Here is a 24,510-nt window from a genome sequence, read left to right as displayed (position 1 = left end):
ACAGGCAAAGCAAAATTTATAGTCTGCAAAGCAAAATTTATAGCCTGCACAGGAGCGTGATGCGAAAACACAATATCCTCGGAAATAGTGTGCCAGGCATAAAGGTTACTGTACAGTGCAGGCAACTTACAGTGATGCAAAAGCACCAGTGTCAGCTGCAACCCCGTGTGGCCAGTTCCTCACTGCATGGGTGCGTAGTTGTGCTGTTGATAAAATATATTGGCGATATTTTTTTTACCAATATCTCGATATAGGAATGGCAAAATAGAGTACCAATATTTTGATTTTTTTTTTCAGTAAATATTTAAAGTTGTTATTTTGAAATTATAGCAGAACATAACTTTACTTTCACTGCATGAACAAATCTTAGAACTTTCTGAGCTTTCATCACGTCCACTCTTTCTCTTTGACTGTGTGAAGCAAGTAGAAGTCCATCGCACTGGGGAGTGTAAGTGGAATAACAAGATATCTGATGTTAAGAAATAACACACCATTTGCATTAAAAAACAATTTTTAATGCAACTAGTATGCTATTTCATAACATCGGCATTCAAAATCAGTTGCTTAAATTGATGAACAAAAATTTAAATGACAAGAGTGGTCTTTGCGGTGGGCAGAGATGTGCGAGGGGGATATGCTGATGTAACTGGCGCTAGGTGTTACCAACGAAAACTGCAACATTTAACTTCGCCATGCAATTTCGAAACTACAACTGCTAGGTTGCTGTCATTTGCAGAAATGAAAAAACATGGAAATTGACAGGAAGTGCCCAGACAAATCCATTATGTGAAGAAACTGATTGACAGACCCATCTGACACCACCTACTGTGCGACTTACCTGCAGTTACCATTATTAGCAAAGCGGTTATCACCAAGAGTGAATGTGCATCATTTTCCTTTCAATTCTTGCTCCAAGGGGGATATGCAGGCTGCTAGCTTGTTGCTCTACCACAATATCTAATAATAAATCAGTATTTAAATTTACAGCTCTAAAAAAATGGTAGTATATTCACAATGTGCACCCAGTATTTCTTTTGCTGATTACATCAATACTTTTTCTGCCGATATATGCATAATTTTTTTTCGATACGTCGAAGGCCAATAATGATATATTTTCAACTATTGATGTATCGGATTCCCGATACTTTTAAAAATATGAACAGTCCTAGAGTGCAGCAGCAACTGAAGTGGACACTACAAGGGACGGACAAGTATTAGTGAAGCTCTGTCAGCAGAAGCCTCACTATGGGCAGCTATTGTTCTGTACTGGTAGTCAGCGACTGTAGCAGTGAAGTTTCCTGTTGCATGTAAAGATCGACAGCCACGAATGGGAGTACAGTGGTAGGGGTGAAACTCGCTGCCTTAGCAGATGGCTGTTGTGAGTGAATAGAACTGGAACTGCTAAGACAGCTGTGCGGCGAAAAGCCACCAGACAGTGGTGGAGATTGCACGGCCCACAAATTCCACCTCATTGGTGCTGAGCACACATTTTGCTGTGTTGATGATGATGCCGGTGTCCTGGAGACGTTAAAAAATACCACAGAGATGCTCGCGGTCTTCCTCTACCATCGGAGACAAAATGAATACATCGTCCAGGTACGCAAAACGGCAAGGCAAGCCTCTCAGCACACCGCCCAACAACTGTTGCCACATTTGGGCAGCATTACACAGGCCAGAAGTCCAAATAGCATGATGATTGCTTATCTTCTGGGATGTCCTCAGGTGCACTTGGAATCTGGACAACAACCTTGGCGCAGCTGATTGTGGTGAAGACTGTAGCCGCAGCCAGAGTGTTGTTGTAGCTGCGTAGGAACAGCACTGGGCACCAGTTTGGGCATTTAGCTTCCAGTAATCCCCGATTGTTGCCAGAAGCCATCCTCCTTCCTGGCAAGATGAAGGGTGGACACTCACAGGCTCTTTGAAGCATGCAATATCCTGGCAGTGAGCAGCTCATCAAAATCGGCCTTGGCAATCTTCAGTTTGTGCAGTGCCAAGGGGTGTTGCTGGCAGGAGTCCAGCGATGGCATTGATTTAGTGTACAGTTGAATTGCGGACCTCCCGAGGCATGCTAGACAGGCGTGGGAAGGCAGGGAATTGTGCCAGGAGGTTGTAATTTGGGCCGGAATATGCCACCTGCTTCACATCAAAGATAACAGCGAAACAAGTGGTGCACTTTGTTGACCTAACATTGTTCCTGTCAACGTCAAGGAGCAGGTGGTAGTGTCCTATGAAGTCCACTTTGATAATGGGGTCAGTAATGTCAGTGACAGTGAAAGTCCAGAGCAGCTTCCATTGCAGGCCAAAATCGAGGATGCAATGGTGAATGCTGTATGCAGCAATGGTGGTATTATTTGCTGACATCAGCAGCATGGCTAAGTGGGATGGGGGGAGATAAGAGGATACAGGATCGCTAAGACAAAATTTCTACTTGGCACAGTCACATCATTTAAATACTGGACACAACGTGCGAAGTGATATGAAATGGAACAAGCATGTGAGGATAGTGGTAGGGAAGGCGAATGGTCAGCTCTGGTTTACTGACTACTGAGAAAATTTAGAGAACCAGTATTTGAAGCGACTACTAAGTGATTCTCCTGCCACCAGCGTACATTGTGTGTACACGAAAATAAGGTACAAGAACTTTGGGCTCATACAGAGGCTTATAGACAGTCCTTTTTCTCTCATTGTATCTGCGAGTGGACACAAAAAGGAAATTACTAGTAGTGGTACAGGGTACCCTCTGCCATGCACTATATGACAGGTTGCAGAGTATATATGTACATGTAAATTACACTATCAGCAATGACATAACAGCTATCCTCATGGACATCAACACATGTAGTGACCACGACCTCATTTAGATCTCTACGAGCAAGTTGCAATCACATTTTACACATCTCCTCATTCTTTCAGAAACTCAAAAACAATTGCTCATGAGTTTTTATAGATGTATTTGTACAACGTGGTACTACACAATATTTGTAATCCATTTTCCGGAATGTAAATTGCAAAACAAGACATCACTGTGAGCGAGCTCCATGACAGTAGCAGCAGTGTGCTAGCCAGTGACGTCATAGGCAAATCATGTGACTCAAATGCAGTGTTATAGCGGGCTTTGAAATGACATTAATTTCATTTCCGTTTTCTCTTTTTACACCTTTCTTACTGAAATTCATTAAGGAAAAAAGCATGTTAAGAGCATAAAATGACATAGGGAACGATTTAAGACAATTTTCAGAAAACAGTGAAATATCCTATTCTGGGGACAAAGATAATTGGCAAATGACAAGAACTGTTGTTATTTTCCTTTCCTTTTTTTACCTCCCAACTTGTTTATAATGTTGTATGTAGGCATGTACCAACCTTAATTATACAATTTAAAATTGATTCATTACTACTGTTTCTCAGATGCATGTACAGTTTTTCACGCAATTAGGAGTTTTATGTATCAAGAAAATATTGTTACAATACCAGAGAAGGGAAGTTGCTACTCACCATATAGCGGAGATGCTGAGTTGCGCTAGGCACCACAAAAAGATTCAACCATTATAGCTTTCGGCCACCGGCCTTTGTCAGCAGTACACACACACACACACACACACACACACACACACACACACACACACGTCTGCAGTCTCAGAGAGCTGAAACCGCACTGCGAGCAGCAGCACCAGCGCATGATGGGAATGGCGACTGGGTGGGGATAAGGAGGAGGCTGGGGCAGGGAGGGTGAGGGATAGTACGGTGGGAGTGGCGAACAGTGAAGTGTTGCAGTTTACACGGAGGACAGGAGATAAGGTGCGGAGGGGAGAGGGGGTAAGTAGTGAAAAGGAGAGAAATAAAAACAAAAAGAAATTAAAAGACTGAGTGTGGCGGTGAAATGACGGCTGTGTAGTGCTGGAATGGGAACAGGGAGGGGGCTGGATGGGTGAGGACAGTGACTAATGAAGGTTGAGGCCAGGAGGGTTACGGGAACATAGGATGTATTGCAGGGGAAGTTCCCACCTGCGCAATTCAGAAAAGCTGGTGTTGGTGGGAAGGATCCATATGGCACAGGCTGTGAAGCAGTCATTGAGATGAGGGATATCATGTTTGGCAGCGTGTTCAACAACAGGTTAGTCCACTTGTTTTTTGGCCACAGTTTGTCGGTGGCCATTCATGCGGACACACAGCTTGTTGGTTGTCATGCCTACATAGAATGCAGCACAGTGGTTGCAGCTTAGCTTGTAAATCACACGACTGGTTTCACAGGTAGCCCTGCCTTTGATGGGATAGGTGATGTTTGTGACCGGACTGGAACAGGTTGTGGTAGGAGGATGTATGGGACAGGTCTTGCATCTATGTCTATTACAGGGGTACGAGCCATGAGGTAAGGGATTGGGAACAGGGCCTGTGTAAAGATGGACGACTATATTGTGTAGGTTCGGTGGATGGCAGAATACCACGATAGGAGGGGTGGGAAGGATAGTGGGTAGGACATTTCTCATTTCAGGGCACAACAAGAGGTAATGGAAACCCTGGCGGAAAATGTAATTCAGTTGCTCCAGTCCTGGATGGTACTGAGTTATGAGGGGATTGCTCCTCTGTAGCTGGACTGTGGGACTTTGTTAAATTTTTTAGGTCATTTCAGGCTATACAAGATCCGAAATTTACACAGAGCTGCAACTCTATGCAGCTTCAGTTGTGGGCCACAGTTTATCACTGGCGAGCAGTGCCTTGCCACACTCTCAGCAACACATGGTCGGACATTTCCAACAGTTGAGATGTGGAGAACAAGCTCGTAATGCAACAGTCGAACATACTCTGAACTGAGATAGATCAGGTGATGTGTGGTCTCGTGTTGTTTTGCTGGAAGATTTAGAAACAGCCACATATCCTAATGCATCAGAAATACAAAGGCTGCTCTCCAAATTACTGGCCACGTGAACCTGAGTGATCCTGTAGTGTACCCAATGGCACCCAATACTGACACGCCAGGGTGGAACTAAGTAAAGAAGGGATATTAGTGTTTAATGTCCTTTCAACAACAAGGACATTAGAGATGGAGCACAGGCCAGTATTGAGGTAGGATGGAGAAGGAAAATGGCCATTCCCTGCAAAAGGAACCATCACACTATTTGCCTCAAATGATTTAAGGAAAGCACAGAAAATGCGATCAGGATGGCCAGAAGCAGATTGTGCTAGGATGATGGATTGTGATGGAGATGAATGCAATCTGGGAGCGTTCTTTCCCCTTGAAGGATCCACGCGCAGATATGCCCATACTGATGGTATAAGCAGAGGACTGACTTTTGTGAAGAAAACCACGTAATGCCACTCCCATGTCCACGGAGTTGCCATTGGGTGCAAGACTGTGGCAGTACTTTGTCTGCTGCCGCACTGAGAGGGGCTGTAACAACTGTTGCTGGGTTGACAGTCTGCAGTGCTCCAAATGTTGTTGCTTTGTCCATGTGGATACTGGTCTGCGAACAAGCCCACATACTGAAATGTGTGTAATGTGGCCACACGAATAATTTTTATGTCCTTTCAGCTGCTTAGTCACACGGGGCCATTCAGATCCTACAAGTGTAAGATATGGCCCTCCTGAACTCATCGACTCCATATTTGCACGGCATGTCATGAGATCTTGACTGATATGAGCAATAGATGATTCTTCTTATCACACAAGGCATAAAATGATATTCTCATGAACATCAACATTCAATGATTTTGAAACTTGCCAAGTAATTTTCCCATTTGTATCGAATGTAGATGACACTGCTCCTACCTACATTGTATGGCTGCACTAAAATGCTAATCATTAACAAATTCATGCAATTTGACATTTGTTCATCACACTGCATTTTTAATGATGTGAAGTTAAGCTTCGATCATTCAAATCTTTAGCCTTTCATACACTGGTTGGCTTTGATAAGTTTAAGACATAAGAAAAACAAAAATACATACAAATTTACATACAAAGGAAAAACCTAACAAATACAATAATACATACTGTTTTTCCAAGGGGAGACGTTGGAAGTGATGATGTGAAGCAGTGCAGACAACGTAATGCTATATGAAAATTCATCAAATGGCATCGAAGATTTTCAATCAGCTTCTTTAACAGATCCTGCAAAACAAAGTATGAGTCTCTTAGAATACAATAATTTCTTCAGACAACCACATTTACTTTTCCTAAGTGATGTGACAGTGCCAACGGCCAATATACAAGTAGTAAATTGGTAGTTATGTATCTTAGTCCATAATTATGGAGGGAGTAATAATTATCCAAATTTTCTTGCACTGTGATTTTGTGAAAAGTGGGGAAAGACACTAGGGAAATTTTAAGGAGCTTATTGTCAATGACCGACAACTCCATTTTTCACTAAATTTAGACAGATACCTTTATTACATTCCCATAATACAATGCGTATCCACCATGGCGAGACACCCCTGATATATTTGAAACAAAAAGTCACATTGTTGATATTGAAGATTACCCTGAAATATTGCAAAAATGGGACACTGAAGCTCTCAGGAAAAGACTCAATTGAACGTACTAGGAGGAACGAACCAAAGACAGTAAAACTCAACTAAATACATTTTATTTATTTGTTTCTAGTGATCATCTAAACAATAAAATGTTCACAAAATCAAACAATGGGAACTCCAGGTAGAAATATCAACAATGCAGGAATAGACAGATTGCTACTTACCATAAAGAAGACATGGTAAGTTACAAACGAGCACAATTTATTGTGCCTGTCTGCGACTTAACGTGTCTTCTTTATGGTAAGTAGCCATCTGCCTTTTCCTATAAAAATGTTAAGATTTTTATGTAAAATGGACGAACTGAATTCTGAGCTACCATAAAATACTTAATTTTAGCAGGCTTAAACCAAACAAATGAAAGACAAGGACTTGGATTTGGCATTAAAAGATATTCCCTCTTTGCTTCTGTCATTAAGAAATAGGCTGCTGAATTTCAGCATAATTATCTGCCCAATGAAGATGTGCAAAAGCATATATGACTGATGAGATCATGGCAAAACTTCAGTGTTTAACTTCATGGTTGTCAGATGAAGGTATGCAAGAATGTTAAGGTCACATTGGTCCATATCTACTGTATTTTAACACAAAAATTTGGTCGCGACTCAATGGGTGAAACATTGTTCAAAAATAGTTTCATAACAGCAGATGAAATCACGACACACCAGAGACAAAGCATCAGTCAAAAGAATTCCATCTGCAGGAATAGTCATGGCTACTATTTTCTAGAATTCTCGTATTATGATGCTCACAAATTATCTTCAGAAGTGCAAAACCATCACTGGGGATAGTTCAGTACTAGATAATCTGAAGACTGCTATTAAGGCCAAACCTCTATATCTTGCAAAGGAGAAAGATACCTTCCTTCATAATAATGCACCTTCACACCTCTCAAATCACTGCTGGAATTCTAATATCCTTTGTTTGAAGTGTTTCCACATAATATCACATGAAGAGACAGTAGAACAGATGCTTATTGTGGACAAATTTTATTATACTGGGGGCATTAAGAGGATGGAAAGATATTAGACTAAAGAATTTTTTTTACAAGGTGACAATGCTAAAAAATAATAATGAAAGATAAAACTACAGGTGACATTCTCTCTTTAATTTTGTATTTTCTTCATCAGATCAATAACTTTCTACCCATCCCTCACATACAGCAAAACACGAGTTACAGTTTTCTGGGGATACAGGAAATTAAAACAATTTACAAAGAACAACAGTAAAAATAGATTATTACAATGCACTTCAGACAATAAGTGAAGCAGTGATCAAACAAATGGTTGGCTCAAAATATTACATTACAATGTTCCTTTAGGCTTAGTACTGCTAGTGGTGGAGGTACACCCTGTTTTCCTTTGAACTACAAGCACCTCATCCACCCAGTTACATAGGTAAATCTTAAAATACTTCAGGCTCTTTAACATGCTGCCTCACTCCATTAAGGAAAATGAGGTAACCCCTAGTGCACTACTGTATAGTGGCCTCACCAGAAGTGAACTGTCAAATACAGGAAATCTATATGCGGGTGGAACAACACTTTCACTGAATGTGCCTTAGCCACTGCACCAAATCAAGGGTGCAGGAGGAAGAGGTGAGAGGTAAAGAGCTCATGCTCAATACACTGCAGCTACCATTGCAGAAACTACATGCACAATGTACCAAATAAGACATGAAAAGCTTTCTTACTGAAATTTGATCTCCAGTGTTATTATGCAAACGTATAATGTAAGAATGTATTGATGCTTGAAGAAGGGTTGAACACATTCTCAAACAAACTGCTAAAGCCCTTTCCACTGAAATGAAAGTGGTATTTCGATAATAAATTCTAAAACGGAGATAAATATCATAACAACAAGAAGGGAAGAGCTCACGAAATTGGAAAATAAAGAGGCATGAAAGATGCAATGAAAGAAAAAAGCATCAGTCAATGCAACAAAATGGTGAAAGCTGAAGAAATGAATTAATACTTGTGCCATGGCCGGGACTTGAACCCAGGTCTCCTAGTTTACTAGGCAGGAATGCTAGCCATTACACCACCACAGCACAGATGTGAACTGAAGTGTGTGTTAGGGAGGGCATTGGACTAGGGTAGTTAGTGCAACAATCTTAGCTACAGTGCTGTGGTGGTGTAACGGCTAGCTTTCCTGCCTAGTAAGCAAGGACACCCAGGTTCAAGTTCCAGTCATGGCACAAATCTTAATTCATTTTTTCAGCTTCCATCATTATCATAGATAAAGATGAGAATCAAATGTCTCAAGGAAAATTTAATTATAGGATATATAATGCAACAAAACTTTCACAACAGCATCTCCTTATTTGAAAAGCAGTAGAAACTGCGCAATTCATATCATGTATTGGTACCCATTATAGCTGTTTGTGACAAAGCAAGCCGGGATCTTTTCACTTCCTCTATTGTTTTACTACATACCTCCTTAAAGCCATTTTACTTTCATTTTTGCCTAATTCATTTACATACATGAGGATAATCTGCAGTTCCATAAAAGAGAAAGGTTGGCCCTCAGTCTTAAGGAATATACCACTAGATCTAAGTTTGTGCTTAGTTTTGTGTATGTACTCAATTTCCTAATTTGTTTTGACTATTCCGAGCTAATATCTTTTGTTATAGGGTGAAATCGGTAACTGTTTCATGACTTAGATTCTATTGTTGACTTATACACAAATATAGATTCCGTACTAATTCTAAGCATTTGGAAGAAGACCCACTACGATTCTTAAGGTGTTTATTTGGCACTATTCGAAAACATGTTAACAAAGTCAGCTCTTAATTCCAAAATAATTATAAGGTTTGTCAAAAGCATTGTTTGTATAACTATATCTTAATTTCATCATTTAAACAAATAATTCAGCCTAACCCTTGTAGTAGAAGAAACTATTAAAAAGAAGGAATTTTTCTATATATGCAGTTAATTGTATGAGATATGTTTTAATCAGGAGAAAGAAAACTGGCGTTCTACGGATCGGAGCGTGGAATGTCAGATCCCTTAATCGGGCAGGTAGGTTAGAAAATTTAAAAAGGGAAATGGATAGGTTGAAGTTAGATATAGTGGGAATTAGTGAAGTTCGGTGGCAGGAGGAACAAGACTTCTGGTCAGGTGACTACAGGGTTATAAACACAAAATCAAATAGGGGTAATGCAGGAGTAGGTTTAATAATGAATAGGAAAATAGGAATGCGGGTAAGCTACTACAAACAGCATAGTGAACGCATTATTGTGGCCAAGATAGATACGAAGCCCACGCCTACTACAGTAGTACAAGTTTATATGCCAACTAGCTCTGCAGATGACGAAGAAATTGAAGAAATGTATGATGAAATAAAAGAAATTATTCAGATAGTGAAGGGAGATGAAAATTTAATAGTCATGGGTGACTGAAATTCGGTAGTAGAAAAAGGGAGAGAAGGAAACGTAGTAGGTGAATATGGATTGGGGCTAAGAAATGAAAGAGGAAGCTGCCTGGTAGAATTCTGCACAGAGCACAACATAATCATAACTAACACTTGGTTTAAGAATCATGAAAGAAGGTTGTATACATGGAAGAACCCTGGCGATACTAAAAGGTATCAGATAGATTATATAATGGTAAGACAGAGATTTAGGAACCAGGTTTTAAATTGTAAGACATTTCCAGGGGCAGATGTGGACTCTGACCACAATCTATTGGTTATGACCTGTAGATTGAAACTGAAGAAACTGCAAAAAGGTGGGAATTTAAAGAGATGGGACCTGGATAAACTAAAAGAACCAGAGGTTGTACAGAGATTCAGGGAGAGCATAAGGGAACAATTGACAGGAATGGGGGAAAGAAATACAGTAGAAGAAGAATGGGTAGCTTTGAGGGATGAAGTAGTGAAGGCAGCAGAGGATCAAGTAGGTAAAAAGACGAGGGCTAGTAGAAATCCTTGGGTAACAGAAGAAATATTGAATTTAATTGATGAAAGGAGAAAATATAAAAATGCAGTAAGTGAAACAGGCAAAAAGGAATACAAACGTCTCAAAAATGAGATCGACAGGAAGTGCAAAATGGCTAAGCAGGGATGGCTAGAGGACAAATGTAAGGATGTAGAGGCCTATCTCACTAGGGGTAAGATAGATACCGCCTACAGGAAAATTAAAGAGACCTTTGGAGAGAAGAGAACCACTTGTATGAATATCAAGACCTCAGATGGAAACCCAGTTCTAAGCAAAGAAGGGAAAGCAGAAAGGTGGAAGGAGTATATAGAGGGTCTATACAAGGGCGATGTACTTGAGGACAATATTATGGAAATGGAAGAGGATGTAGATGAAGATGAAATGGGAGATATGATACTGCGTGAAGAGTTTGACAGAGCACTGAAAGACCTGAGTCGAAACAAGGCCCCCGGAGTAGACAATATTCCATTGGAACTACTGACGGCCGTGGGAGAGCCAGTCCTGACAAAACTCTACCATCTGGTGAGCAAGATGTATGAAACAGGCGAAATACCCACAGACTTCATGAAGAATATAATAATTCCAATCCCAAAGAAAGCAGGTGTTGACAGATGTGAAAATTACCGAACTATCAGCTTAATAAGTCACAGCTGCAAAATACTAACACGAATTCTTTACAGACGAATGGAAAAACTAGTAGAAGCCAACCTCGGGGAAGATCAGTTTGGATTCCGTAGAAACACTGGAACACGTGAGGCAATACTGACCTTACGAGTTATCTTAGAAGAAAGATTAAGGAAAGGCAAACCTACGTTTCTAGCATTTGTAGACTTAGAGAAAGCTTTTGACAATGTTGACTGGAATACTCTCTTTCAAATTCTAAAGGTGGCAGGGGTAAAATACAGGGAGCGAAAGGCTATTTACAATTTGTACAGAAACCAGATGGCAGTTATAAGAGTCGAGGGACATGAATGGGAAGCAGTGGTTGGGAAGGGAGTAAGACAGGGTTGTAGCCTCTCCCCGATGTTGTTCAATCTGTATATTGAGCAAGCAGTAAAGGAAACAAAAGAAAAATTCGGAGTAGGTATTAAAATTCATGGAGAAGAAATAAAAACTTTGAGGTTCGCCGATGACATTGTAATTCTGTCAGAGACAGCAAAGGACTTGGAAGAGCAGTTGAATGGAATGGACAGTGTCTTGAAAGGAGGATATAAGATGAACATCAACAAAAGCAAAACAAGGATAATGGAATGTAGTCTAATTAAGTCGGGTGATGCTGAGGGAATTAGATTAGGAAATGAGGCACTTAAAGTAGTAAAGGAGTTTTGCTACTTGGGGAGCAAAATAACTGATGATGGTCGAAGTAGAGAGGATATAAAATGTAGGCTGGCAATGGCAAGGAAAGCGTTTCTGAAGAAGAGAAATTTGTTAACATCCAGTATAGATTTAAGTGTCAGGAAGTCATTTCTGAAAGTATTCGTATGGAGTGTAGCCATGTATGGAAGTGAAACATGGACGATAAATAGTTTGGACAAGAAGAGAATAGAAGCTTTCGAAATGTGGTGCTACAGAAGAATGCTGAAGATTAGATGGGTAGATCACATAACTAATGAGGAAGTATTGAATAGGATTGGGGAGAAGAGAAGTTTGTGGCACAACTTGACCAGAAGAAGGGATCGGTTGGTAGGACATGTTCTGAGGCATCAAGGGATCACCAATTTAGTATTGGAGGGCAGCGTGGAGGGTAAAAATCGTAGAGGGAGACCAAGAGATGAATACACTAAGCAGATTCAGAAGGATGTAGGTTGCAGTAGGTACTGGGAGATGAAAAAGCTTGCACAGGATAGAGTAGCATGGAGAGCTGCATCAAACCAGTCTCAGGACTGAAGACCACAACAACAACAAACATGTTTTAATTTTAATTTCTGTAACTTAAACATTGAACAATGTATAGTTTCAATGCCTATTATTGTGAGAATATATAAAGGCCTGATTTTTGGTCCCAAGACAGTCAGTTCATGACTGATTTTCAGACAAGGAAACTGTAATGGTTAGATCAACAACAATGCATCAACTTAACCGTGAAATAAGTGTAATAGACACAGGCCATATGTTAAAAGAATGACAGTTTCTATTCAATAGTGTCAAACATACCATATTATTCTGCAAGAACTGTGTGGTTAGGTTTCTACTCCTCATAGATTTTCAACGGTAAACTGTCGTAGCAGTATGCTGACGTTTGCCTGCAAACTATTAATGAGGCTTATCAAAAGTTAACCAATAGTAAACTGTAAACATAATACTGTGGCGTTGTGAACAGTGAAAGTAAAGAACTTTGAAATGCAACTTTGCAACTGTCGGATACATCATTTACAGTAGCCAACATTGAACTTCCACCCGCTACCCCCATTTTTCAGCCAGTATAACAACGCAGTATGTCGACACCAAGGAGTATCAATGAAGGAATAAAGCAGGCGAACATCACGTTTCTTGTAGACGATATCAACAAAATGGGAAGTTGATAACATTTAGATTAAAATTTCCAGAACTATGGATAAACAAAAATTTTATATCATGATGAAAAAGGTTTATGTGAGGAAATGATAAAATAGGACAACTCAGTAAAAAAAGAATATATATACAAAAGTTTTGTACATGAAAGCTGACATAACAGCAAATGTTTTCCATTTACTACAGTCTTTGTAGTAGAACAAACTTCAGTGACATACATGTATAATGTTTCTTTATATTAATTACCTGTTTGACATTAACCAGAGTAGATGCTTATCAGCCAATTTAGTACAGAGCGCAAAGAGTGTGTAATGTATCTGTGATACTACTACTGTTCAACTGTTGTGAACTGGCTGAGTGGAGAACACAGACTTATTCACAAGGACTTCTTATAATGAGCTTACTATTAGATCATACATAGAATTGCTATTAGATTCAAGCATCATTAGACAGATTTCACATTATCACAAGACGAGCTAATCCTGTCTGTGTATGAAGAAGAGGGAAATAATATATGGGCCTGATGAGACTGTAACAGCTGACTAATCAATTTCCATTTTAAGTAAATGACTGTCACATTTGTTTTTTATGAGAGTTCTGTGGGAAAGAACTGTTTGTGCATTCATGGCTTATGAACAGAGCATGCAACCTTTTGAATTTGTTGTGAATATTTCCACCCTTCAAAAGGAAAGAGACGCATACCACTAGCCGTTACTAAGCAAAAGTATTGTATGGAGCGCACAACATGCAATAATTCCCCGTTCACAGAAGGAGTTATAGTCTGTTTCTGCATTATGATACTAATTTACAGTTTGATTATGTAAAACTGTGACATGGGCATCTTTAGGTCGGTAATGGAATGTCAAGTTTCCGTCAGACACTGATAGTGGTTGTGCGGGATCTGATGGACCCAGTGGTACATGCCCACTGAGCCCCGCTTCCTGCGGCTCTGGACTATGAGTACCCTCTGCTGCCACAATACAGAATGACTGGTGGCAGCCACTCAATGCACTAGCACTTGGAGCGTCTTCACTATGATACAATCGCTCGTGCTTACTTAAGGGCGCCTCCTCCTGGTTGACAATGCGATAGCTGGACTCTGTTTCTTGGTACATTATTTGTAACGGGTCTTCATATACTTGGAGAAACACATATTAAGTAAATCTTCTGTTCAGTTTGTTAACTTGTTTGTTAATCATTTCTGCTCCTGTCCAGCTTTTCTATGACGACGGTTGCCGCACCACCCCATAAGCCCACCTTTCCTTACAATTGTGTGTGAAGTTGTACACAGCAAAAACCAGTTAACCTAACAATTCACAAAGAATGTGTAAACTTTGCAGATTACTGTGTGGTAATTAAGGGTTTCACCACACCAGTTATATACTTTATCAGCAGAAGAATGCAGCCAAGAACTAAACCCTGAGGACTATTGACAGGTGGACTGAAAATTTGTCTAAATACTCCAATATAGTGTGTATAAATGCTTCTGTATTATCTAAAATTATGTACAATATCTGGTTACCTCAGTCTACCATAAACCTTTATGAATCCACAAAATGATTCCATATGCTGTGTGTCTTTAGAAAATTACAAATTGTGACAAACAGCATCTTTAAATAACTTATTTATGATGGGATCAATTATAGTGCTCCTAGGTCTGAAACCTTTTGCATACTCATCACTTTGCTTTAGGTTCTGCTTAAACTTATTTTTAAGATGGTGTATGTCTATGATCTGTAAATCTGCAGGCTACAGGGAAAACTTCTCTCCCCCAAACCCCATTAACAACATGTGGTTTCTTCCCCCTCCTCGAACTTTTTTTGCCAATGACCACACTAGCTTATGTGATTATTTCTTCTTTAAGTGTATTATTTTACACGTTACATGTTCAATATCTATTATAGATTTAATTTTCTTAGAAAAACAACAATCATTCAGCTAACAAACAAAATATAAACTGAATAATCCTGTACAGACTGCATCATCCCACGTCTAATGACTTGATGTTGGCGGGACATTAAATCCTTATCAATTTTTCTTCTTCCTGTATCATTAGGAACAGGAAAATTTCACAAACATGATAATGTGGGGGAAAAGAGCACAAAAATTAGCCCTTTTTGTCGAAATAATGCAAAACTGGCCATTTTTATCAGTAACTGCAAAATTTTGTAATTTTTCCGTATAAAAATATTTTAAATCTCAGGACGGTAGTTTACTAATATTCACTGATAGTTATTCAATGTTCAAACTGCATTTTGATTGCTAATCTCAAGCCTGAGGGTCATGTATAATCTTAAACTGACAGTTCATTTCCTGCGTAACAAACTTTGATGTGAGATGGAATTAGCACCAAAATTAGCAAAAACAATATGGAATTTGGCAACAAAAAGAAACCACTGAATTTGGCAAGTATTAATAACAAATATTAATAGCAAATTTGCAAAAGTAATAACCAATTTTAAAAAATAACAACAAATCCGGCAAATAATAAACACCGATTTTTGTAAAAAAAAAAAAAGAATGCGGCAAAAAAAATAGCATCTTATTTGGCCATAAAATAAAACAATTTTTTCCTATCGCTATGTCTCATCACTTCCATAACAATTTAGCGGTCTTCAAGTAGAAATATTATTTATTACTGCAGCTTACTCACTCGGAAGCAGGTATCATCCAAAAGAATAGGAGCCCTATGCTTTGTGGGAAGAGATTCGACATATGCACGCAGAGACGGCAGACGCCTGAGATACTCGAGATCCTCTGCAACTAAGCCAGACACTCGGGAATCCAGTTCTTTATGTGAACAACACAATGAAAACCAGTCCCGATCAGCATAATGGTCCATCATACAAATCTGTAATAAATAAAACAAAACAATTTAACCAACGAAAATTCACATGTAACAAAAGCCACAGACATAGTTCATGCAGTTCAGACCAAACTTTTACAAATTACTGAATGTGAAAAATGATCCATTGTTTTCATTTCCAAGCAAATATGCCTCAGATACTGCTGTCAAAAGTACATAGGACTTCACATATGGTCACTAACCATTATTTAAAATAGGAAAATAATCTTGCATTGCTAATTTAACATGTTGCAGACCAATAGGTGAATTACACGCATCAAACAATGGAAGATCAAGGATGGAATAATGACAATATTATGTAAAAAGAAGACTGATGTTCACCGTATAGTGTAGACAATGAGTTGCAGACAAGCACAACAAAAAGACTGCTAAACAAGTAAGCTTTCGGCCAAAAGGCCTCCTCCTTAATTTGACAACATACACAAATAAATTCATGGTAAATTCATGCAAATGCAACACACACACACACACACACACACACACACACACACACACACACGACAATAGTCTATGACTGCTGAGACCAGACTGCAAGCAGCAGTGCATGCCAGGAGAAGCAATGTGTGTGGTGGGGATAAGGAGGAGGTTGGGAAAGGGAGGGATACCAGGGAAGGGGTGGGGGAATGGTAAAGTGCTGCTTGTGGGAGCAAACAGGGATGAGGTTAGCCGAGGATAGGGCAGCCAGGAACAGTGGGGAGTTCAAAATAAGGGGAGGGTTGGTGGTTGTTGTAGTGGTGGTGGAGGGGGTGGGGCAGCAGAAAGATGTAAAAAAACTGTGGGTCAGTTGGTGGAACAGAGCGCTGTGTAGCGCTTGAGTGGGAACAGGGAAGGGGATAGTGACTGTGACTAACAAAACTTGAGGGTAGAAGGGTTGCAGGAATTTAGGATATATTGCAGGGAGAGTTCCGACCACACACACACACACACACACACACACACACACACACACACACACACACCTCGTGTGTGTACATGTGTAACAGCATAAACACCATCCCAGTTTTTTAACTAACTGTTCCTTCTTTGGGAGAAGGAAAGAATAGGTTTGGGAAGATTAAAAAAAGGGGCAGGTCACTCAAATACCAGGATGAGACGGTGCCAGTTGTTGGGAGGTTGTGGTGGCTGCATCTTAAGCTTATTAGTACACACTATAAAAATCTTCATTGAAGGGTGTCTAATAACAGAGCAAAAGCATCTGGAACAAGAACCTCCAGAACTAAAGTGGACTGACACTAAAGAATCTTATGCCACATGTTGCAGGGGTGGAGTCAAACATCTAAAGTGACAGTGTTCATATCTTATGCTAGAAAAACATCTGCTGAAACTGGAAGGATTACACAGAAACAGTGTCATATTTTTGAATGTTTCATATTTTATTAAAACCTTCATTTGGCCATGAACAAAATATAGAAACACTGATCTTGGCCAAATATAGGTTTCAAACAAATTTACAACATTCAAGTTTACAGATAACTGTTTCCATTGTGACATTGTCACATAATTACAACACTTTACACTATAAACATATGATTACAATTTCAGAAAACTGGGTAATTTACTCAAGAGAAACAGATTCAGAAATTGACCAAGTCAATAACGTGTCAGTCCATTTCTGGCCCGTATGCAGCAGTTAGTTTGCTTGGCATTGGTTGATTGAGGTGTTGGATGTCCCTCGAGAAATATTGTGCCAAATTCTGTCCAACTGGTGCATTAGATTATCAAAATTCCAAGCTGGTTGGAGCACCCTGCCAAAAACACTCCAATCGTTCTCAACTGTGGAGAGAATCGGAGACCTCGCTGGCCAATGTTTTTTTTTATGGCAAGCAAGAAGACAAGCAATACAAACTCCCGCCATGTGCAGGTGCAATTATCTTGATGAAATGTAACACCAGGATGGTTCGCCATGAAGGACACAAAACAAGGCACACAATCTAATCAATGTACCGCTGTGCTCTAAGGGTGTCACGGATGACAACCAAAGGAGTCCTAATATGAAAAGAAATGCAACGCCAGATTATCGATTCTGGCTGTTGGGTCATATAGTCCCATCACTGTCCGATGCATCTCCAGACACACCTTCAACCTGCAATCTGATTGTCTTCAGTGATGAGTCCCACTCTGAATAGAGTCCCAAAGACCAGTAAAGAGACATCTGGTGACAACCCAGACATCGGCCGGATACCGACCTGACTGCCACCTGGCGTACAGCATGACAAGCAAGAGTGATGGTCTGGGATACCATTTAATTTCATAGCAGGAGCCCTTTGGTTGTCACCTACAGCAGCCTTACAGCAAATCGGTACGTTTGTCAATATTTTGTTGGCCTTCGTGGCAGGCCATCTTGGGATTACACATCAGCAAGGCAATGCCCATCTGTACATGGTTAGAGTCTCTAGTTCTTGTCTTAGTGCTTGCCAAACCCTACACTGGGCAGCAAGGTCACTGGATCTCTCCCTAATTGAGACTGTTTGGAGCATTATGGGCAGGGCCTTCCAACCAGTTCGGGATTTTGATAATCTAACTCACCAGTTAGACAGAATTTGGCACAATATCCCTCAGGAGGACATCCAACAACTTTATCAATCAACACTGTGCTGAATAACTGCTTGCATAAGGACCAGAAATAGACCAAAGTGTCGCTGACTTGCTCAATTTGTCAAGCTCTTACTCCCGAATAAATAATCCAATTTTTCAGAAAAACATTTGTTTGTCCATGTAACTACAGATTTCCATGCCACTTGGATACTTTTGTGATGTGTCTTTTCTTTTTCTTTTTTTCTTAAGTATATTTTTTCCTAACTTCTTTTCCCTGTTGCTAGTTTGTCTTGTTTTGTTTCAGGGTGCGAAAACAACTAGGGCCATATGTGCCCATGTCAGAATCATAGAACACAAAGACAAAAAAGGAATTAAAAATTACTACACAAAAGCCCAATTGACAGAAGGGGAGACAGCTAAAAAATACAGACTTGAAGAAAGGTCCATAAAATACACCACAGAGAAACGGAAGTCCTGAACTGAAGATTAAATGCCCTTTGCCATATTGCTACGACGGATAAAAAGTAAAATGCGGTCGACAGTCCCCATGTCATTCACGAAAATGGCTTACAGCTCAAACGGCAAACATAAATGAGAACATAAGTGGTTAAAAAAAGGGCATTCTGTCAGGAAATGGCAAACCGCCAAAGATTGAGGGCAATGAGCACAAAGTGGTGGGGGAGCACCACTTAACAAATGGTGATTGCTAAACAGACAGTGCTAAAATGATCTCCTCAAAACAAGAGGCACAAGCCTCTGGGAGTTGCTTAATTTCCCAGAGATTGTTCCCACGAAGGGAGCAGCAGTGGTGATGCAAAAGTTACGCCACGTGCTGATAGACGGCAACACAGAGATCATCGGGATGAATAGAAGAACCAGTAGGCCAAGATATGAGAACTGCAGCCATGGCAGCAATGTCAGGGCATTGAGAGAGTCAGAGCAGGTGACACAATTGAAAAAGCCTGTGTTGTTGGATGTATTGCGCGGGTTGATAAAGGCAAAGAGCTTTGCTGTAAATACTGAACAGTGTTCCGGAAGCTGATACCAAAAATTTTTGGTACCAGTCACAAAGGCACACCACACACCACTGTCAGTCCGAGAGCCATCAGTGTACACAAACGTCTAATGCGAAGTTCTGTGTAAAAGGCTGGGAAACTCGCGGTGATAGAGCAAAGCTGAAGTAATGTCCATGGGCCACTGCAGGAAGTCAAAGTGATGAAGGGTTCTCACCCATTGGAAAGAGGCCGGTAATGTGAAGTGAAGCTGCTGGAGCAAGAGCCGAAAGCGAACTCCAGGAATTAACAGAGAAGAGGGACGCACCCCATACTGGTGATCAAAGGAGTCACTGAAGGAGGCATCGGATGGCCAAACATTGCAGACAAACAGCATGCGTATCTGCTGAGGAGAAACTCACGGCAGTATGACGACAGTAGTTCGGCAGCTTCTGCACACAGACTCTCAACCGGGCTAGAGTGAAAGGCACCAGTGGCCAGATGGATACCACGATGGTGGATAGTATTGAGATGTCGTAATAAGGATGGACGTGCAGATGCATTAACAAAACACCCATAATCTATTTTAGAATGGAGAAGGGACCAGTACAAATGGAGGAGGATTGGCCGATCCGCTCCCCAGGAAGTACGACTGAGGACACACACAGGACATTGAGGGACCAGGTACAGTGGGCAGCCAGGTAAGAAATGTGGGAGGACAAAGAAAGTTTCCTATCGAACAAGAGCCACAAAAATTTCATTGTTTCCATGAACACAAGAGCAACAGGCCCAAGATGTAAAGACGGTGGACGAAACCAGTTTCACCACCAGAAATTCATACAAAGGGTTTTCTCAGTGGAAAATTGAAAGATTTCAATGCTCCATTAGTACATGTGATCGGACATCGCTGAAGACACTGCTTAATGACACAAGTCTGTGGGGAACTGCAACAGTGTGCAAAATCGTCAATGAAAAGGGAGCTGGAGATGCCTGCTGGGAGACAGGTTAATGGAGACAGCAAAGAAGGTTCCACCCAGGACAGAACCCTCAGGCACACCATTTCCCTGGATAAAGGTGTCCAACAAGGCAGTCTTTTACAAATTCCTGAAGAAAACAAGGCATGCTGACACAGAAGCCCCATATGTAGAGAGTACAGAGGATACCAGTCCTCCAGCAGGTGTCATAGGCTTTCTCCAAATCTAAGCACACAGCCACAGTCTGGTATTTCTGCAGAAAATTATTCATGACATGGCTTGAGAAAGTGACAAGATAGTCAACTGAAGAACGGCGCACTCAAAATCCACACTGTTCAGTGGTTAGTAAATCGCGAGACTCAACCCACCGTACCAGCCAGGCATGAATCATATGTTCCATCACCTTGCAAACACAGCTGGTGAGAGAAATGTGGCGATAGTTAAAAGGAAAGTGTTTGTCCTTACCAGGCTTAGGTAAAGGTGTGACAGTGGCTTAACACCAACATCTAAGAAACATGCCCTCTGCACAGATGCAATTGTACATATGAAGGAAAAAGTACTTGCCCACAAGAGAAACGTTCTGCAACATCTGAAAGTGAACATTGTCTGACCCTGGGGTGGAGGATTGGGATGAAGTGAGAGCATGGTCTAGGTCCCACACAGTAAAGGCGGGATTGTAGCACTCATGATTTCTGAGAAGAACAGAATCGCCCGAGGCTTCTCCAATCGTTTCCTATGGAGGAAGGCAGGTTGATAGTGAGTGGAGCTTAAAATCTCTGCAAAATAGCTGCCCAAGGTATTGGAAATAACAGTAGGGTTCACTATGACATCATATGCTACTATCAGGCTGGAAATCAGGGAATGGGCCTCGGTCCCAGAGAGCCATCTGAGATTGGACCACACGATGGCAGGGGGTGTGGAACTGTTAAAAGAATTAGTAAAAGAAATAAGCTAGCTTTTTTGCTATACCGAAGAATGAGATGACGCTGTCCATGGAACTGTTTATAACGAATGCAATTTGCCATCAAAGGATGAGTGTTAAAAAAGCGGGGATCATGTCTCCGCACACGAATTGCGTCTCAGCACGCCTCAATCCCCTAAGGGACTGGGACACGGTGTGGTAAAGAGGAAGTGCCAGGAATGGGACATTCTGTGGCAGTAATGATAACATTTGCAAGATATTCTGCCTGGTCATCACAACTAGGGAACTGTTGTTTCTTGAAGGTTGCCAGGGAGGAGTAAAGCCTCCAGACGGCCTTAGAAAGCTGGCATTTGGGTGTGCACATAGGTGGCAGTAGGACTCAGCAAACAGGGAGCACACAGGAAATGGTCATTCGAGTACATATCAGAAGGAGAAAGTACTTGCCCGCAAGGGAAAGGTTCTGTAACATCTGAACATGAACACTGTCTGACCCTGGGGCGGAGGATTGGGATGAAGTGACAGCAAGCTGGAGGCAATGAGCAAGCTGGGCAGTGCAGAAGGAGAGCTCCAAATGGGAATAGGTGTGTGTAGAGTCTGAAAGAAATGTGAGTGCTCCTGCATTAAGGCAGATGAGGTTAAGTTGGCTGAGATGGTCAGCCAAGAGGGCACCTCTTGGACAGGTTCTGGGAGAGCCCCAAAGGGGACAGTGTGCATTAAAGTCACCGAGCAGCAGAAAGGGGTGAGGGAGTTGCCCAATAAAATGGAGGTATTCTGCCTTGGTGACACCAAATGATGGAGGGATGTAAACGGTACAATGGGATAGGGTGAAGTGAGGAAGGAAAAGGTAGACTGCAACTGTTTGAAGCAGGGTAGTCAGGGATATGGGTTGACTATGAAAGTCATCTCGGATGAGAAGCACGACTCCCCCATGAGACAGAATGCTGTCCTTGGGGGGGAAGGTCAAAGTGGACTGGGAAGAAATGCAAGAGCTCACAGTAGTCATGAGGATATACTTTTGTTTTCTGGACCAAGAGAATAAGTGGATACTGCAACCCCAAGAGCAGACAAAAGTCCCCTTTGTTGGATCAAAGGATGTGAACAACCCATTGGAGGAGACTCATGATGAGAAAAGAGGAGGAGGGAAAAAATGAAGGGGCATCACCTCGGTGGCTGCTGAGTACCAGCCTTCGAAGACTCACTGCTACAGGGTGCAGAGGCTTGAGGATCCTGCTCCATGAGATCTACAGACGCATCGTCGCCCTCCTTCTGTCTGTATGCGGAGTCCAGGGCAGAAAAACGGTTGCACCAGCAACACAAGGTTGGCTGGGCAAGGGTATTAAGTGGTGACACCATCGAAGAGGATCTCCCGAGTCAGCTAAGGAGAAGACAGTTTCCCTTTGTTTGATTCCTTGGAGCCTTTCCTGTCAGCAGAGGAAAACTGAGATGTTTGTTGGATGGATGGATATAAGACGTCTGCACTGGGGTATTCCTTCTGTCCTTTCCAGCCTGCCAATTGTGGGGCAGATGACTTTGCCTCATGAGGTGAATGTCTGGTGGCATGTTCACAGCTGGCAGCTGGAGGAGGAAACACGGATGCTACTTTGACAATGGCCAATTTTAGAACTGTGGTGCTGAATTTGAGGTAACATTTCTGCGTGGCCTTGTCCTTCATGGAGAGAGATGTAGTAACAACAGTACTGCAAGAGCTGGATGGTAGAATGCAGGGTTTCCGACTAGCCAACAACTTGTGAGCAACCGGGTAAGGCACTTTTTAATTCCCCCAGATCTCCTGGACGGCCCGGTCATCAAGAACTTGGGGCAATCTCGGAAGGAGGCAGCATGGTTGGCATTTCAATTGATACAGTGGGGAGCAGGAGGCAGACAATCACACTCTTGAGCATCCGACCACAGGTTACACAATAGGCCAGGTGTTGACATGATATTCGAGTGTGATTGTAATGATGACACTGGTAGCGGGTTCGGAATGTACGGTCAAACTGCGATGGCTTAATAGCCTGTTTTGATCTTTGATGGAAGCATCTCTCTATCAAATTGAGGAAAAAACAGTATGTGTGAGCACTAAGGATGATATACCATTTTCATCAGCCGATGGACTGCAATGACACCCTGATCAGAATGGTACATTTGGATTTCTGCCTCGATTAGACCATCGAGCAGCCTAGTATAAATAACACCATGGGAAGAATTCTGTGTTCAATGGGCCTAAACATGAACAGGATAGTCATGGAGGAGCGAAGCTGCACGCAGTTGTCATGCTTGTTATCAGAAGGAGTCTCCAAAAGCAAAGTGACACTGCCTGAATGAGAGCAGGATTTCACAGGACCAGTAACTGCACCAACGCCTTTCTGAATAATAAATGGATAAATGGATTTACCATAGCAAAGGACTGACCTGTCTTCAATACATGAAACCACGAGGAACCGTGGTGGGACTGGGAGAGTCTTTGAATCGTTAACCTCATTTCGTTTACTTTTAGTAGATGTCGACTCAGAAGATGATGATTGGCTCAATGAGAGAAAATCCCCAATGACTGCCACCAGCATCTCCGATGGCGTGCTCCTTCCAAATATGGGGGGTGGCATAAGGATGCAGAAGACACATAATGTGTATCCACAGGATATGTGGCCTGTAACTGAAAAAGTGTCACAATGATCTCTTCATTGGCAAAAGATTCCAGAATTGTCCCCCATTCAGATCTCTGGGAGGTGACTGCCAATGGGAGGTGACCATGAGAAAAAGATTGAATAACCAATGAAAGGATAACATTTTATGGGATGTGGAATGTCAGAAGCTTGAACATGGTAGGGAAGCTAGAAAATCTGGAAAGAGAAATGCAAAAGCTCAATCTAGCTATAGTAGGGGCCAGTGAAGTGAAATGGAAAGGAGACAAGGATTTCTTGTCAGATGATGATGGGGTAATATCAACAGCAGCAGAAAATGTTATAAAGGGAGTAGGATTCATTATGAATAGGCAGGTAGGGCAGAGTGTGTGTTACTGTGAACAGTTCTGTGACAGTGTTGTTCTTATCAGCATTGACAGCAAACCAATACTGACAACGATAGTTCAGTTATACATGCTGACGTCGCAAGCTGAAGATGAGAGAGTAAAGGGCATATCAAAAACAATCATCCGATTTGGCACGTCTATATTTCTGAAACTAATAAACATAAACAATGAATTTTGTTTTTTGATTAACAGGAAACTCCCAAAGGTTTTTTCATGC

At 41.4% G+C, this 24,510-nt stretch overlaps 1 protein-coding gene across 3 annotated transcripts in view; it reads right to left on the bottom strand.

Annotated features, from left to right (window-relative positions):
• LOC124711358 (origin recognition complex subunit 3) overlaps positions 1-24,510 on the bottom strand; it is a 122,108-nt gene that overhangs the window by 39,985 nt on the left and 57,613 nt on the right. For all 3 annotated transcript variants that reach the window (XM_047241396.1, XM_047241394.1, XM_047241397.1), the window contains exons 8-9: positions 15,630-15,827; positions 5,993-6,109 (exon numbers count right to left, since the gene is read on the bottom strand). In XM_047241396.1, the coding sequence (XP_047097352.1) occupies positions 5,993-6,109; positions 15,630-15,827 (315 nt within the window). The remainder of the gene's footprint in view (positions 1-5,992; positions 6,110-15,629; positions 15,828-24,510) is intronic.

The sequence above is a fragment of the Schistocerca piceifrons genome, chromosome 8, assembly GCF_021461385.2.
Source record: "Schistocerca piceifrons isolate TAMUIC-IGC-003096 chromosome 8, iqSchPice1.1, whole genome shotgun sequence".
Lineage (NCBI taxonomy): Eukaryota > Metazoa > Arthropoda > Insecta > Orthoptera > Acrididae > Schistocerca > Schistocerca piceifrons.
This window is presented reverse-complemented; position numbering and strand designations above follow the sequence as displayed.